Raw genomic sequence first — 16,744 nt, 5'->3', positions numbered from 1 at the left:
ACTCTATATTACTTACATAGTACCATGTTGCAAATTAATTATTTTCCATGGACTATAAATTGCTTTTTACTTCCTCACTGAAATTTGTACTCTTTTTGTATAATTTTGAAATATTTGGACCGCAACACAATTACAAATCATTTTATATTCCCCATACCCTTTTTCGTACCTGGAGTGCCAGTCGTTGTATTTATTTTCTTTCTTTCTTCTTTCTCATTATTTGTCCAAGCAATGTCCATAGACAAACACACGCGCACACTCACGCCATTTTAAGTGAATGCTGCTGTCACCCACTCAGATCACAGGTGACTTCATTGGTACTTAATAAGTTAAGTACACCGAAAAGGACATTTTTATTATATATTTACATATTTGCAAACTTGAGCGAATGTATAGACAATTTAAGGGGGTATTGGACCCACACATACCCTGAATTGAAGTTTATTCTACAGATGAAGATGTGTTGGTGCGTATTTATTTGTCGAGTACATGTTTACTTCTCTGGGCGGAATGAGATGGACATGTCAGAGCAAGTGCAAATAAATGTGGAACACGGACTATGGGGGAAAATTTTCGGGGGGAAATTGAGGTGTTGACCATTCGAATAACTGCAAATAATTTTACACATGTCCCGATATGCAACGTTAGCTTACAAAACGAACCCAAAAATTTGTCCCATTCCCATAAACTAAGCTATGTTTTTCCTCAAACACCAAATATAATCTTTTCTAATACACCTTGGCGGCTACACGTGTACTCTTGTTGTGTTTATCAAATAAACCAATAACAACAGCGCCAATGCATAGGGGGTTGTCCCAATTGTCAGGAGAAGTAATAATTCAATTTATTTTCATTTTTTAGCTGTCATGGCACATGCACGGCGTGGTGACACAGGTCTTAATATCTAGCCATTGGGGAAATCGATGGGCAATGGGAGGAGGAGAATTCAGTGATAGCAATAGGGAGTTCATTTTTGTATTGGAAATAATTAGGAAGAAAATTACTAAACACTTAAAATATTTTGATTTGAGAATGAACATATATATGGAGCTATAGCTCAATTTGAATCGATATGGTCCAAAATTAGACCATGGGAGATATATGTAAATCAGAATATCATCCGGATATATCTGTCCGAATATCGGTATTATGAATTATGAATTTTACGACGTTGAAGGGTTTAAATATCAAATCGTATGAAAAAACGTATGTTTTAGCTATAGCCATATCGGAGCGATATTCACCAAATTTGACAGATTTGCTTCGAGGCAAAATTCGGAGCAGTACCCATTCTATTAGTTCAGATATTATATATTTAGTGTACTAAATAAGTATAAACTTGATTTTTATGGGAGCATTACCCAAATCTGAACCGGTTACGAGTTTTTTTCAATAGGATTCATCCTTGAGACAAGCAAATGTATTGCGAATTAATTAATTTGAAGGACCGTTCAGACCATAAACTTGGACTTTTAAAAGAAATAGTTTGTCCGTTCAGACCATAAACTTGGACTTTTAAAAGAAATAGTTTGTCCAGGGTCATCAAGCTTAAGGATTTGGATTCTTTAAAAAATAATATTTTAAAGACTATCAATGCTATAAAAGAAGACTTTTTTATGGAATATATTTTTCAAAGACCACCAAGGCCATAGTCGTCGATTTTTAAAGAATATTCTTTCAAGGACCATCAAGGCCATATGCGTGGAATATTTTTTCAAGGCTGTTTATTTTTAAATAACATTTCTTCAAGGATCCTCCAAGCTATAGGCGTGGATTTTTTAAAGAATATGTTTTCGAGCATCATCCCAGCTATAGGCTTGAATTTCTTAAAGAACATTTCTTCAAGGATCATTCAAGCTATAGGTGTGGATTTGTTAAAGAATATGTTTCAAGGATCATCCCAGCTGTAGGCTTTAACTTTTAAAGAACATTTCTTCTAGGATCAACCGAGCTATTGGCGTGGATTTTTCATAAAATATTTTTTGAAGAAACATCAAGGTTATAAACCTGATTTTTTTTTTTTTTTTTTTTTTTTGAAATATGTTTTCAAGAAACATAGAACATTTGTTCAAGGATCATCCAAACTATAGTCGTGGATTTTTTATAAAATATTTTGTCCAAGTTATAGTCGTGGATTTTTTATAACAATTTTTTTTTTGTGGCTGTGGATTTTAAAATAACAATATTTTAAGGAACTTCAAGGCCATATGCGTGGATTTTTAAAGAATATTTTTTCAACCCCAATCAAGACCATAGACGTGGATTTTTTAAAGAATATTTTTTCAACCCCAATCAAACCATAGGCGCGGACTTTTAAAGAATATTTTTCCAACCCCAATCAAACCATAGGCGCGGACTTTTAAAGAATATTTTTCCAACCCCAATCAAACCATAGGCGCGGACTTTTAAAGAATATTTTTTCAACACCAATTTTTTTAAGGACCATCAAGGCCATAGGCGTGGATTTTTAAAGAATATTTTTCAACAACTATCAAGGCCATAGGCGCGGACTTTTAAAGAATATTTTTTTAAGGACCATCAAGGCCATAGGCGTGGATTTTTAAAGAATATTTTTCAACAACTATCAAGGCCATAAGTGTGAATTTTTAAAGAATATTTTTTTCAACAACTATCATGGGCATAGGCGTGGATTTTTTATAAATACTGCTATCAATGTCATAGACGTGGATTTTTCCAACTACTATCAAGGCCATAGGCGTGGATTTTTTAAGAATATTTTTTTTTTTCAACTACTATCAAGGATCATCCAAACTATAGTCGTGGATTTTTTATAAAATATTTTGTCCAAGTTATAGTCGTGGATTTTTTATAAAATATTTTGTCCAAGTTATAGTCGTGGATTTTTTATAACAATTTTTTTTTGTGGCTGTGGATTTTAAAATAACAATATTTTAAGGAACTTCAAGGCCATATGCGTGGATTTTTAAAGAATATTTTTTCAACCCCAATCAAGACCATAGACGTGGATTTTTTAAAGAATATTTTTTCAACCCCAATCAAACCATAGGCGCGGACTTTTAAAGAATATTTTTCCAACCCCAATCAAACCATAGGCGCGGACTTTTAAAGAATATTTTTCCAACCCCAATCAAACCATAGGCGCGGACTTTTAAAGAATATTTTTTCAACACCAATTTTTTTAAGGACCATCAAGGCCATCGGCGTGGATTTTTAAAGAATATTTTTCAACAACTATCAAGGCCATAGGCGCGGACTTTTAAAGAATATTTTTTTAAGGACCATCAAGGCCATAGGCGTGGATTTTTTAAGAATATTTTTTTTTTCAACTACTATCAAGGTCATAGACGTGGATTTTTCCTACTACTATCAAGGCCATAGGTCTGGATTTTTTAAGAATAATCTTTCAACTACTATCAAGGTCATAGACGTGGATTTTTCCTACTACTATCAAGACCATAGGCATGGATTTTTTAAGAATATTTTTTCAACTACTATCAAGGTCATAGACGAGGATTTTTCCAACTACTATCAAAGCCATAGGTGTGGATTTTTGAAGAATACTCTTATCATGGATATAATATCATATTTTTTGGACATTTTAACTGAAAAAGCACTAAAAAACAGGACGTATTTTGTAAGAGGTTAAAATGGACTAAAAATAGAAAATTGTTCTGAATTTTTTTTTTTTTTTTTTTTTTTGTTGCTCAACAGGCCACAATTATGAACCAAGGCGTGGCAAAACCATGTTGTACGGTCTTACTTTTTCCGCTTATAAATCAAGAACATCTAAACTGATTTTCACAATACTCATTAATTCGGAATAGTCCCTTGCCAGAGAAGGATAAAATCGCGTAAGAATATGCAAATAAAGAAGTTAATATTTTTTGTAAATTTTTGTGCTATTTTTTATCGCAAGCGATTTCTTTTACTTTGTCTTACAATCATGAAATTTGCAATTCCTAAAGTTTTTCTACACCTTGCAACACTATGTGATGAGGATATTTTATACACGTCAGAGCCAGAACTAAAGCACACTGGTTTTGAAGATGTATATTTATGGGTTCAAATGAACCAAAAAAATAAATAAAAAATTTTACTGATTTTGAAGTCGCTCTACAGGTCGCAATTGAAAACCAATCGGCATGGAATTTTGCATAAGAAGAGAGTTAAGGACAGGCAAGAAGTCCGGCATTTTGGATGGTCATTGGATTCTATTAAACTGTAAAATGGACCAATATTTTCGTATAAAATTGATTTGAATACTTAACAACACGACATAGTGCGTTAATATATGGCAAATTCCTCCGATTAAAAATCTAAGGATAACATCTTGGCAGGGCTCTATGACATTATTTTAAAAACGAAATTTGGACATAAGGGGGCTTCCAAAATGCTGTAGGTATCACATGATGGGCACCACATGACTATAGCCAATGTTTACTTGTTATAAATATATATGTTACGCATTTAAGGGGTATCTTAATTTCCCAGTTCATTTAAACTTCAAACAGAAAATCTTGCAAATAAACTGAGTCACATCTTTTGGATAAGGTCCTTGAAATAACGAGCTGAGTAGTAAGATTTCGGATCAGCAGAGATTAACTCAGACCAAAGCCATTACAAAAATCATATTTACATAAATGCTCTGTGGGCCGAAAAGCATTGATCTAAACGTCTTTTCAGAAGAGATAAACATTTTTCCTAAAAATATATTGAGATTCTGAACCTATACTGCGCTAAATATTTCAAACAAGCTTCTCCATATTTTTCGAGGGAGCATAAAAAAAACTTTTGTTTTTCAATATTTTATCACATACTTTGTATCTTTATTTCCTATACAACAGGAAAAATTGTTTTAAGTTTCGTCTCAAGTACAAAAAACGGCATTTGTTGCGGTTTTTTGTTTTGTTACCCTGGACCACTTACCAAAGCACCACCTAGCCAGCCACCCACCCACTGTACTCTCCAACATCACATCACCAAATGAAAAGTGTATTGATTTAATGTTTGACTATCCATATAAACAATTTCCTCGACGTGTACAATTTTTTTGATTTGTCTCTGGTTTCACATGAATTCACAATTCTCGTTCACTTAAGTGTTTCTCGTTTTCGTTCTTCCTCCCGTCTTCTTCTATTCTCATTCCCCTCTTTTCCACAGAACAACAATTTTTCGTGAATTGTTTCTGTCATGTTTCCGATTCGTTTTTTATTGACGCTAGTTAACATTTTTGCTATGGATCGTATTCCGAAGTTGATGGTGACACCACTCCGCCCTCTCGTCTTTCTCATCCATTTCCGTGTTAGCGCGATATATCTGACAGTTACAATTGTGTCGTTGCGGTGTCGTTGATAATGTCAAAGTGTTTGTATTTGTAAGTTGTCATTTGACTATGTTTGCGTTTTTGGGTGTAGCTGTTGCTATTGTTATTGTTGTTGTGGTATTTGCTATTTTGCAATAGATTGTGTTGCTGTCAGTGTCACTGTTCTGCTCAGATGTCGTTTGCAGTTTATTTGAAAGATTTAATAAAATATCGAAATTTATCGGCGTAAATGGAGGGTCAATAGACGAGGAGGAGACGAGATAATGGCATAGAGTCTTTTGTAGAGAAGCTGAGACGCCGTAGAATCTCTAATCTATGAGCCGAAGGACCAGGAGACACCTTTGGAGATAAAGTTATAAGCGAAATGAAAAAACAATATGTGATCTGACGACCTTCCGCTTTTATGAAGGTGACCGGAACTTCCTTTAGTCTATGAAGACAAGCATCATCATCAGCTCATATATGAGGACATCCTGATGAGCAACATCATCATCCACAATTACGAAGACGATCTGATCAGCATCATCATCATCGACAACTATGAAGACGTCCGGATGTGCATAATCATCAGCTCGTCTATGAAGACGTCCTGATGACCTAATGTCACCAGCTCGTCCATGAAAACGTCCTGATGACCTGATGCCACCACCTCGTCTACGAAGACGTCCTGATGACCTGATGTCACCAGCTCGTCTACGAAGACGTCCTGATGACCTGATGTCACCAGCTCGTCTATGAAAACGTCCTGATGTCACCAGCTCGTCTATGAAGACTTCCTGCTGACCCGATGTCACCAGCTCGTCTATGAAGACTTCCTGCTGACCCGATGTCACCAGCTCGTCTAAGAAGACTTCCTGCTGACCCGATGTCACCAGCTCGTCTATGAAGAATTTCTGCTGACCCCATGTCATCAGCTCGTCCATGAAGTCGTCCTGATGACCTTTTCATCGGCTCGTCTATGAAGACATCTCGATTACCTCCATTATCAGCTTGTCAATAAAGACGATCTAACCCTTCAACTGGTCGGTGAAGGGACTCAATGGGCTCGCTGAGACTCGGTGGACCTTCAGCACATCTATGAAGACGTTTCAGCTCGTCTATATCCTGCTCGTCCATAGAGGTTCTCAGGCCTCCAGTTCATCTATAGAGATTCTCAGGCTTCCCAGTCGTCTATATAGAGACTCTCAGGCATCCAGGTGGTCTATAGAGATTCTGAAGAATCCAGCTCGTCCGTAGTCATTCTAGCCTCCAGTTCATCTATAGAGACTCCCTGGCCATCCAGCTCGTCTATAGAGACTCCCTGGTCATCCAGCTCGTCTATAGAGACTCCCTAGCCATCCAGCTCGTCTATAGAGACTCCCTGGCCCTCCAGCTCGTCTATAGAGACTCCCTGGTCATCCAGACCGTCTATAGAGACTCCCTGGTCATCCAGGCCTGTCTATAGAGACTCCCTGGCCATCCAGCTCGTGTATAGAGACTCCCTAGCATTCCAGCTCGTCTATAGAGACTCCCTGGCCTTCAGCTCGTCTATAGAGACTCCCTGGCCATCCAGCTCGTCTATAGAGACTCCCTGGACATCCAGCTCCTCTACAGAGACTTCCTGGCCATCCAGCTCGTCTATAGAGACTCCCTGGCATTCCAGCTCGTCTACAGAGACACCCTGGCCTTCAGCTCGTCTATAGAGACTCCCTGGACTTCAGCGCATATATAGAGATTCCCTGTCGGGGCCCTCAGCTCGTCTATGAAGTCTCTCTCGTCATACAGCTCTTCTATAAAGCCTCTTTTGGCTTTCAGTTCGTCTATAGACATTCCCTGGCATTCAGCTTCTCTAAAGAGACTCAGATCGTTTTTCAGACTGCCTGTCTTTTAGCTCGTCTATGGATACTCCCTTACTCTCCAGCTTGCCTGTGGATACTAGCAAGTTTCTAACTTATTTAAAGAGACCAAGAACATTTGGCCGTCCATTGAGCTTCCCTTCTTCGACAGTTTTATATTACCATCCCAATCCCATTTTGATCTCTAATTTGGAACCCTGGTGCGTATGATTGTTGCCATAATGTATTCGCTCAATTCATTTATTATTTAAATATTAATTTTGTTCCTGCCAGTTTTACTTACCGTACTGTGAGCATCTCCCTCCACTTCTGGCAAATGTCGATCAACTTGTGTTTTATGTCGTCTCGATTCAGCGGATATTTGTTCCGAGCCATGATACCACATTATAAATGTGGGTGGCTCCAATGCGCCACGAACAATGCATCGCAAAATTACAGTGCTTCCAGCTTTGACATAACGATCGGGATCACCCAGAATTTCGGTACGAGGAACTGCAAAGAAGATATGAAAATATAAAAGAAAATTGAAAATCTAAATGTGGGAATCTATATATATATATAAATGTAAGTTGTGTTAGTTACTACGCTTATAACTTAAGAACCGCTGGATTAATTTTAACGATTCACACAAATTCGGAGTTGTCTACTCTCCGAAAAGGATAATATCCAAAAAAAAATCGCGTAAAAATGTGATATATTAACATTTTCATTTTGACTTTTCAAATGTACAATAGTAATGTTTTATTTTGCATGATTTTTTTCCATTTTGACTTACTTTTTTCTAATGTACATTTGTAGTGTTTTTTTATATTTTATTTTTGAATTCGAATATTTATACCAATTTATTTAATTGACTTGATTTCTTGAGAACTGAAATTGATGGCGGGTTACATGGAAGTGTAGTAGCGAATTATGTGGTGGCGAAGCGGAATAGATGATATCGAAATAATTTAACGCGGTCACACCAAAGTTAAAAGATAATTACTTTTTCTAAATCGCTGAAAAATCATGAAAAAGAGATCTCATTGCAAAAATCAAAAAAAAAAAAACATTTTCAATGGAATCGAATTTTAAAGTAATAGTACATTCTATTGACAAACTTTGTAAGGAAGGATCTTAAAACATTTGCTGTAAAAAATCAGCGAAAAAGTTGAAGACTTTTTCAATTTGTTATTCTTTTTTCGTCAATTTTTTTTTGTGAACAAAATAAAGAATAATTTTTCACTAAAAAAATTGAATAAGTGCGAAATAGGATGTTAACTGACATCTACATTTCAACTCCAGGGCCTACATCGTGGGTTAGCTGGAAGATGCGAACACGTTTAAACAAACAAAAATGACCGAAAAAGCTTAATGGGGCTCATTTCAAAGCGTGACAATGATCCGTCCAATGAGAGCTCAAAATGCAAAATTCTTTGGGAGAATAATAAGTAATATACCAATATTGAAATAAAAGGTGCAAAATAGTAGAGCGAATGGGACTTTTAGTAAGAAAAGGTTTTATATCCTTCCAGAAATTCTTCCCAAACATTCAAAATACCTAAAATCACTTTTGCAGGTCTTTATATCGATCATAACTCATGGATAAGGGAACAACCCGATTTCATATTTATATAACCATCTATGATTTAAGTTATTTTTGGGGTCTTGGCCGGTCACTTTTTTCATTTTTTGGCCCTTATTTGACATTTTTGTTTCTAAGGGGGTAGATAACCTCTTCGCATAAAATTTGAAATTTTCAGAGTAGGGCCCATATTGGTATTGACCACATTCATCAATTGATTTGGCTAAAAAATTTTATTTATGCCACCCTGGGGTAGGGAACCATCATACAGATAATTGCCACATAGGAATTTATTTAAGTAAAGTCCCCACATTGAAGTATCCCCAAGTCCACTTTCACATCTAATGTGTGGTCAGAAAAGAAAATTTTGTATTCTATTGAATTTTTAACCCCCAAGAGAATATTGGTCGGGAACGTAGATTTGGGATGTGCATCCATATGAAATAAATTGTGGAAACATGAACAAATTACAAATATAAGAAAGTAGCACGGGACCGAATATTTGTTTAATCATCATTGAATTATCCTATGATGAAAATATGGACTTTAAGGGGTCTCCAACTTACAATTTAAATGGCAAATAAAATTAATTCCCATCATATCATTCTGCCCTCAATTATGAGGTGGATAAAACTATTTTTACTTATTTAAATCACGCGAAATGCTATGACATGCTATATTGTTCTGCTATATTTTTGATTTAGCCTCTATTTGTCATCTTGGATTATAAGGGGTAGAAGAAAGTTTTCAATGTAGGTCGATGTTTCGGAGTAGTGCCCATATAAAGAAGGTACCTCCTAATTTAACCACATTTCAAAGAATTTGGCTAATAATGCGTATTAGGGGTGTGAAAATCTTACACTAAAATTTCAACATATCTACAAATTTTAGAATTTTTATCCATGTTATAATACCCTCTCAAGTCCACCTTTTGGCGGACAAACAGACTGACATGGTTAGGGGGACTTATGAGGACTCTAATGCACAATCTAAGTTGCTAATGGGTTTAAAAAAGTAATTAACTTTGGCTATTCTTAAATCATTCAGCCCTCAATTATGTAGTATACAAAATACAGCAAATTCCAAATTACTGCTCATTTGACTGGAAGATTTTGCTACGATTTTTACCATATTAAAAATTAATTTGATCCCTTATATGGCGATAAGATTGATATATACTTTTTAATAGATTTGTATAGCACATCCACACAGTTGAAGCCCACGGTTTAAATATTGAAGCCCACTGGTTAAAAATGGGTACAGGTATTTTAAAACACTTTAAATCGACCTGTACGTGAACACTTATATCAGTCATATCTGTGAATAATTATGCTTGGGAATATATGCATAATAGACAAAAACTACGGGCCGGCAACGCGGACCGGGCCAGCTAGTATATAATATTTGTCAAAACACATAAAAGGGTCAAACTAATTTAACAATGTAAAAAACTAAAAAAAGAAAACTGTTACAAACACGAAGTCAGATAAGTTTTTTTTTCTGAAGAGTAGAATTTTTTTGCTATTCCTACTTTACCACATAATGGCATGGCAAGAAGAAAGTCATCAACATCACGTATCACACGTAATAATGGTAACAACACGTTCGAAAATTTGTTGACAACAATATGTGGGAAATGACATTACGGCTGCTTCATTTAGGTAGTATGTGTGTATATGTGTAGGGGTGGAAGGGAGATAATGTTGGCATAAGCCAAATTGGAAAGGAAACATCATCTGGAATGAACTCACACATATCTAGACACACACACACACACACATAAATGAATATGGGACTATGTCGAGAGATATAGATGGCATAGTTATTTGATTACAATAAACATAAGATGCAAGTCGAATGATTGCTTTCGGCAAAATTAGAAAAGTAGAAGATGAAAGAATATTCAATTTAGTTCACTTCAATTAGTAGTGAAGAGAAAAAATGTCGATGGAATACATTATGGAAAATGGGGTGTTCTAAGACAACAATGTGAAAATTTCTGGGCCAAGGAGACGTTTTTGGAGAAGTTCTAAAAGGTTATATTGACGAATTGAGAGAAAATTGAAGTCTACACTTAATTTGTCGATAGCCTGAAAGCCAATTTGACTTTATATTCGCTGTGAAGGCCAAGGTGTCTAGAGAGGAGATAGAGACGATGTTAGAACCAATATCTTACCGACGAACCGAGTCTTTTTGGAGGACTTAGAGTCTGGAAGGGAATATGTAGGAACGGACTTTCTATGATAAGTCTACGTAGCCAAATTTAATATCAGTGTCAGGAGCAATTATCTCCAGAAATGCTTTATAGGTTCAACGACTATTTATACCCTACACCACAACGAAAAAAGGGTATCATATCTTTGTCATATGTCCGTCCATCTGTCCATGTATTTTTGTGATCAAAATGCAGGTTGCGTTTATTATTAGATTGAGATGAAAATTTCCAAAAAAAAATATTTGATTGGCCCAAGGACGATACATATCGAAATTGGTGAGAGTCGTCTCAAATTTAGTGCACAAAATGGCCAATATTAGTCCAAATGAGCTGAATTTTGTCTTAAAGAAAATTCATTAAATTTGGAGAAATTCATCTAAGATATACCTACAGCACCCATACATATGTTTCATTCGATTTGGGGTTTTAAGTCCCTCACATGTGAAATATGCACTCCACATGAATGATATTGGGTACCAGGCATCAGATACCGCTCGAAAGTAAGTATGCCAATTTTTACCGAGATGGGTTCAGATTCGGATATAGCTTCCATATATATTTCCTATATTAGGTTTATTGTGCACCAAATGGCTAATATCAGCCCAAATGGTCTGAATTTTGGCACTTTCGACGGAATTAAGCTTTACACAATTTTGGTGAAAATGGGTTCAGATATAGCCAAAGCTCCCATATATATGTTTCATCCAATTTAGTGTTTAAGTCCTCACAATACACACTCAACGTGATTGATATTTGTACCAGATATCAGATAAAGCCCAGAAATACCTCTGTCAAATTTTATCGAGATCGACTTAGATTTGGATAAAGCTCCCATATATATTTATTCAATATCAGGTTTATTGAGCACCAACTGACTAATATCAGCCCAAATGGAGTGAGTTATGACAACTGCAAGAAACGAAATAAATTGAAGAGAGCTAAGGAGTTACTTCGCTTAGCCGAAAGTGGTGAACTGCCGAGTTTGTTTTTCTCCGATGAAAAAAAATTGTTGTCCAGCAGTTTGTAAACAAATCAAATTATCGTGTTTGCTTGCCATAGAGGTCAGCTGAAAATGTGCACCTTCGGTTGGCCACCAGAACTCAAGCGCCGGTCATGGTGATGGTTTGGGCCGCCATAAAAGCCGATGGTCCCTCTCCGCTCCTATTAATCGACCTTGGCATCAGAATAAATGCCGACTATTATCCCGAAAATATTCTGGAGGCCTTGGGCACGCAAACATTTTGGCCGCAGACCTTGGACATTCCAATAGGTCTCAGTACCATCGCGCTCAGCACACCGAGAAAGATTACAAAGGTTAAAGGTTCCTTGCTTTATTTCCAGCGCACAATGACCACCAAAATCTCGGGATACCAATTCGTTGGACTATTGTGTCTTGAGTATTTTGGAAGGCACGTTTGGCACTAAAACATGCCAAAGTGTCGAACACTTCAATCAAGGGCTTTGCCGGAATTGGGCCAAAATATCGCAGAGCAACATTCGTGGAGTGTGTGACGGTTTCATTGGCCGTTTGAAGACCATAATTCGCGCAAAAGGTGACCAATTTAAACAAATCTAAACTTATTCTAAAATTTGATGCTATATCCGACATTTGTTGCTTTCATCCAATATAATTAAACAAATAAATAAAAATTATGGAGTATGCGTTTGTTGCAGTTTTTCAAGTTTTCAAGTTGTGAAAATCGGTTCAGATATAGCTATAGCTCACATTTATATATATTATATCCGATTTAGTGTTTAAGTTCCTCACAAGCATAATATGCACTCCACAAAAATGATCTTTGGTGAAAGATATCAGATATAGCTGAAAAATTAATACCTAAAATTTTGTTAAATTCGGATCAGATTTGGATATATCTCCCATATATATGCTTCATTCGATTTGGTGTTTAAGTCCCTCACATGCGTAATATTCACTCCACAATAATGATATTTAATACCCGGCATCAGATAAAGCTCAAAAATAATGCTACCAAATTTAATCGAGATCGGTTCAGGATTTTTTCATACCTTCGATTTAAATATTCATCCGATTTTATTGTCCACCATATATAATATCAGCCCAAATTGGATAGATTTTTTATATTGAGCCGATTTTTTACATTTGGTGAAACTCTGTCCGGTATAACTATTGCTCCAATAAATAATTTTAATATTATCTTTATAGAAGTCATAAGAATGTTATTTGGAAGTAGAGGTACAAAAGCCTCCGTCAAATTTATTGTAACTACCCCAAAAAACCATGTTACTATTCAAACAAGGTTCAATATTGGTTTGATCTACTTCACATAAATTTCCAATGTAAACTTTTTTCTACGAAATACACAAAGTGGTGTAGGATTACATATCGTCCGCCCAGGACGGCTTTGGTCTTTTTCTGTTTTTACAAAAATATCAAAAACTCTGATTATATCGAAAAGAATAGCTGTTGACCTTCAATTCTTCAACGGCTACTTATCACTAATTTTTATAAAATAAAAATTATGAATATACCTTTTCCTGTTCAAAAGTTAAAAAAATATCACAGCGGAACCAAGATATGCACATATTCTATTATTTGTATTTTTCAAGCCTAACCTCTGTATAATAACCAAAATTTTGCATCATCTCATATCACACAAAATTTAAAAAAAAATTTGCCCTTAATTCTTGCTTGTAACAATAAACATATTTATTTACATATCTAACTAAAGCGGAAATCATAATATTTACATAAGATATTTAGGCTTAGGCATTTCACACCAACACACACACACTCACACACCCTCGATGTGTAGAACAAGTGTCAACAAGAAAACAAAACAACACGCTGGGGACCCAAAAATGTGCTGTCGTCTTTTGCATATACAATGCAAAGAGAAGTCCTCTTCTTCTATATATGTATAGCTCTACGGAAAATTAAAATGTTGCCAATATATGTGTCTCATCCTCCCCTCCCGCCCCATGAAATACGAAATAGTAGCAAGAAATTAACACTTAGTTTATTTTCTGTCTTAAGTTAGGCATTTTGGTTAGAATCAAATAAAATCGGAGACGCGAAATAACATTGTATAAATAAGTTGGGAATAATTTGTATGCCAAGCATACAAATATTCACGGAATTTGGCTATATATTTGTATGTAGAAAGCATTTCCTATGGAGACCAAAAAAGCTTTGAAGTATGAAAAAATATCAATATTTAAATCACAATGTGTGTAAATACCTTCTTTTTACGTATTTTTTAATGAAAACATGCCGTAGTATCAACAGGTAATTTAATTATAAACTATTATTGGCCTATACATTATAAATTATATGGACTTGGGATTTCTAACTTCATTTCAAATTCGTCGAATTTTTTGGTACAAAACTAGCTTTGAATTAAATTAAAACCAGTAAGGAAAGGTGAAAAGCCAGGTGGGGCCGACTATATGATACCCTACATCACTATGCGTGCTTAGAAGAGCTCCCGTAACAAAAAAGTCTATCCTGGGAATTTATGTGAAGCAGATCATACCAACTATGACTTTTATTTGAATGCGTATCATGGCTTTGGAATATTCGTAATTTCGAAAATATTTTCAACTCTGAATCGGTTTTTAACAAATTTGACTGAGGCTTTTGCACCTCTAGTATAGTACATGATATGACTTCGATAAGGATAAAAAAGTAAAAAAGTAAAAGTAAAAAAGCTGTAAGTTCTGCCGGGCCGATCTTTGAATACCCTCCACCACGTGCAAGGAATTTGGCAATTAAAAAAAAAAAACCGAAGAAATAGTAGGGTCTATACGACGACGTGGACCTGAATAGAAAACTTTTGTCGAAAAGCATTGAAATATTCAAATGCGAAACTTAAACAAAATCGGTGAATAATGTAGCTAAGACCACCAAAATACCGAATATAGGGAGGTACCGTTATATGGGGGCCATACGAAGACGTGAACCTGCACAGACAATTTTCTGTCTTAGGCTGCACTATCCATTACGAGCTACAAATACCAAATTTCCGATTGAATAGTAACGCTTAAATCACCAAAATGCCGAAAAAGGGGATGTACCATTATATGGGGGCTATACCAAAACGTGGACCTACATGACACCGTTTCAATACCAAAAGTCCTCCAGACATAGAACATATTTGTGTAAAATTTTATCAACCTACTTTATTTCATTCGGAAGCTAGAGCGATTTCCACGGATGTACAGATGGACGGTCATCGCTAAATCGACATAGAATTTCATGCTGACCAAGAATATATATATTTTGTGGGGTCTAAAAATGTATATTTCGAGGTGTTACAAACGGAATGACAAACCTGATATACCCTCCATACAATGGTGGAGAGCATAAAATTATTTACTGGAGCAATAGATATCTGGACGAAGTTTCACCAAGTGGACAAATTCGGTTGAACAAGAAAAAAAATTATACAATTTGGGCTGATGTATATGGTGGACAATAACCCTAAAATCGGTTGAAGATGTATATCAAAGGTATACAAGGTGAGATAAAAAACTGCAACAAAGTCAAACGCAAACCTTTTTACATTTTTTTTTAATTTTATTGAATGAAAGCAAAAAAATGTCGGAAATAGCATCAAATTTTTTAATTTGCTTGAATTGGTCACCTTTGGCACGAATTATGGGCTTCAAAGGGCCAATGAAACCATCACACGCTGCCCGAAATTTGCTCTGCGGTATTTTGGCCCATTCCCACCGAAGGGCTTGTTTGAGGTGATAGACACTTTGGTATTTCTTAGTACCAACCTTGCTTTCCGAAATACTCCAGACACAATAGTCCAACGGATTGGTATCCGGAGATTTTGGTGACCATTGTGCGTTGGAAATGAAGCGAGGATTCTTGGCTTGAGCATGCTGAGTGCTATGGTGCTGAGTCCTATTGGAATGTCCAAGGTCTTCGGCCAAAATGTTTGCATGCTCAAAGGCCTAAGGCTTATTTTCGCGATAATATTCTACATTTACTCTGATGCAACTGTGGATGAATACGAGCGGAGAGCGACCATAGGCTGTTATGGCGGCCCACACCATCACCATGGCCGGCGCTTGAGTTCTGATGGCCAACCGAAGGTGCCTATTTTCAGCTAACCTCTTTGGCAAGTAAACACGATCATTTTGTTTGTTTAAAACTGCTGGACAACGAATGTTTTCTCATCGGAGAAAACCAAATTCGGCAGTTCACCACTTTCGGCCAAGCGAAGTAACTCCTTAGCTCTTTTCAGTTTATTTTCTTTCTGTTGCGTTGTAAGTTCTTGCATTTTTTGGAATTTCAATGGCTTTGCCCCGAGCTCATTTTTCAATATTTGCCGAATGGAATATTGCGATTTGTTCAGCTCACCAGCATTTTCGGCCACTTCGACGCGGGTTTCGATCAAGTCGCTTCTTTAATTTTCGAACCATTTCTGCTGATGTTGCTGTTTTCTTCCGTCCACTTCCTTCACGTCGGGCTACGCTACCAGTGTCACGGTAACAATATATGGTAGCTATGGCTATATCTGAATCGATTTTCTTCAAATTTGATGTACTTGCTTCTAGACTGACATTTGGACTGATATTGGCAATTTACTGCACAATTAACCCGAAATCGATGGAAAATGTATATGGGAGCTATATCTAAATTTTGTACCGATTCTCACCAGTTTCAATAGGGTTCGTCCTTGGGCCAAGAAATTTTGTTTGGAAAATCTCATCTCAAACGGATAATAAATGCGACCTGCATTTTGTCCACAAAAATACATGGACAGACGGACTGACATACATTTTAATTTTCCTTACTGGTTTTTTGATACAAAAAATCAAACGTCACAGTT

The 16,744-nt window shown here is 36.1% G+C and overlaps 1 protein-coding gene across 1 annotated transcript in view; it reads right to left on the bottom strand.

Moving 5' to 3' along the window:
• The window catches only part of LOC101894428 (hemicentin-2), a 211,386-nt gene that overhangs the window by 25,498 nt on the left and 169,144 nt on the right, over positions 1 to 16,744 (bottom strand). The window contains exon 5 of the mRNA XM_059118334.1: positions 7,424 to 7,632. Coding sequence (XP_058974317.1) covers positions 7,424 to 7,632 — 209 coding nt within the window. The remainder of the gene's footprint in view (positions 1 to 7,423; positions 7,633 to 16,744) is intronic.

The sequence above is a fragment of the Musca domestica genome, unplaced genomic scaffold (genome assembly GCF_030504385.1).
Source record: "Musca domestica strain aabys unplaced genomic scaffold, Musca_domestica.polishedcontigs.V.1.1 12, whole genome shotgun sequence".
Classification (NCBI taxonomy): domain Eukaryota; kingdom Metazoa; phylum Arthropoda; class Insecta; order Diptera; family Muscidae; genus Musca; species Musca domestica.
This window is presented reverse-complemented; position numbering and strand designations above follow the sequence as displayed.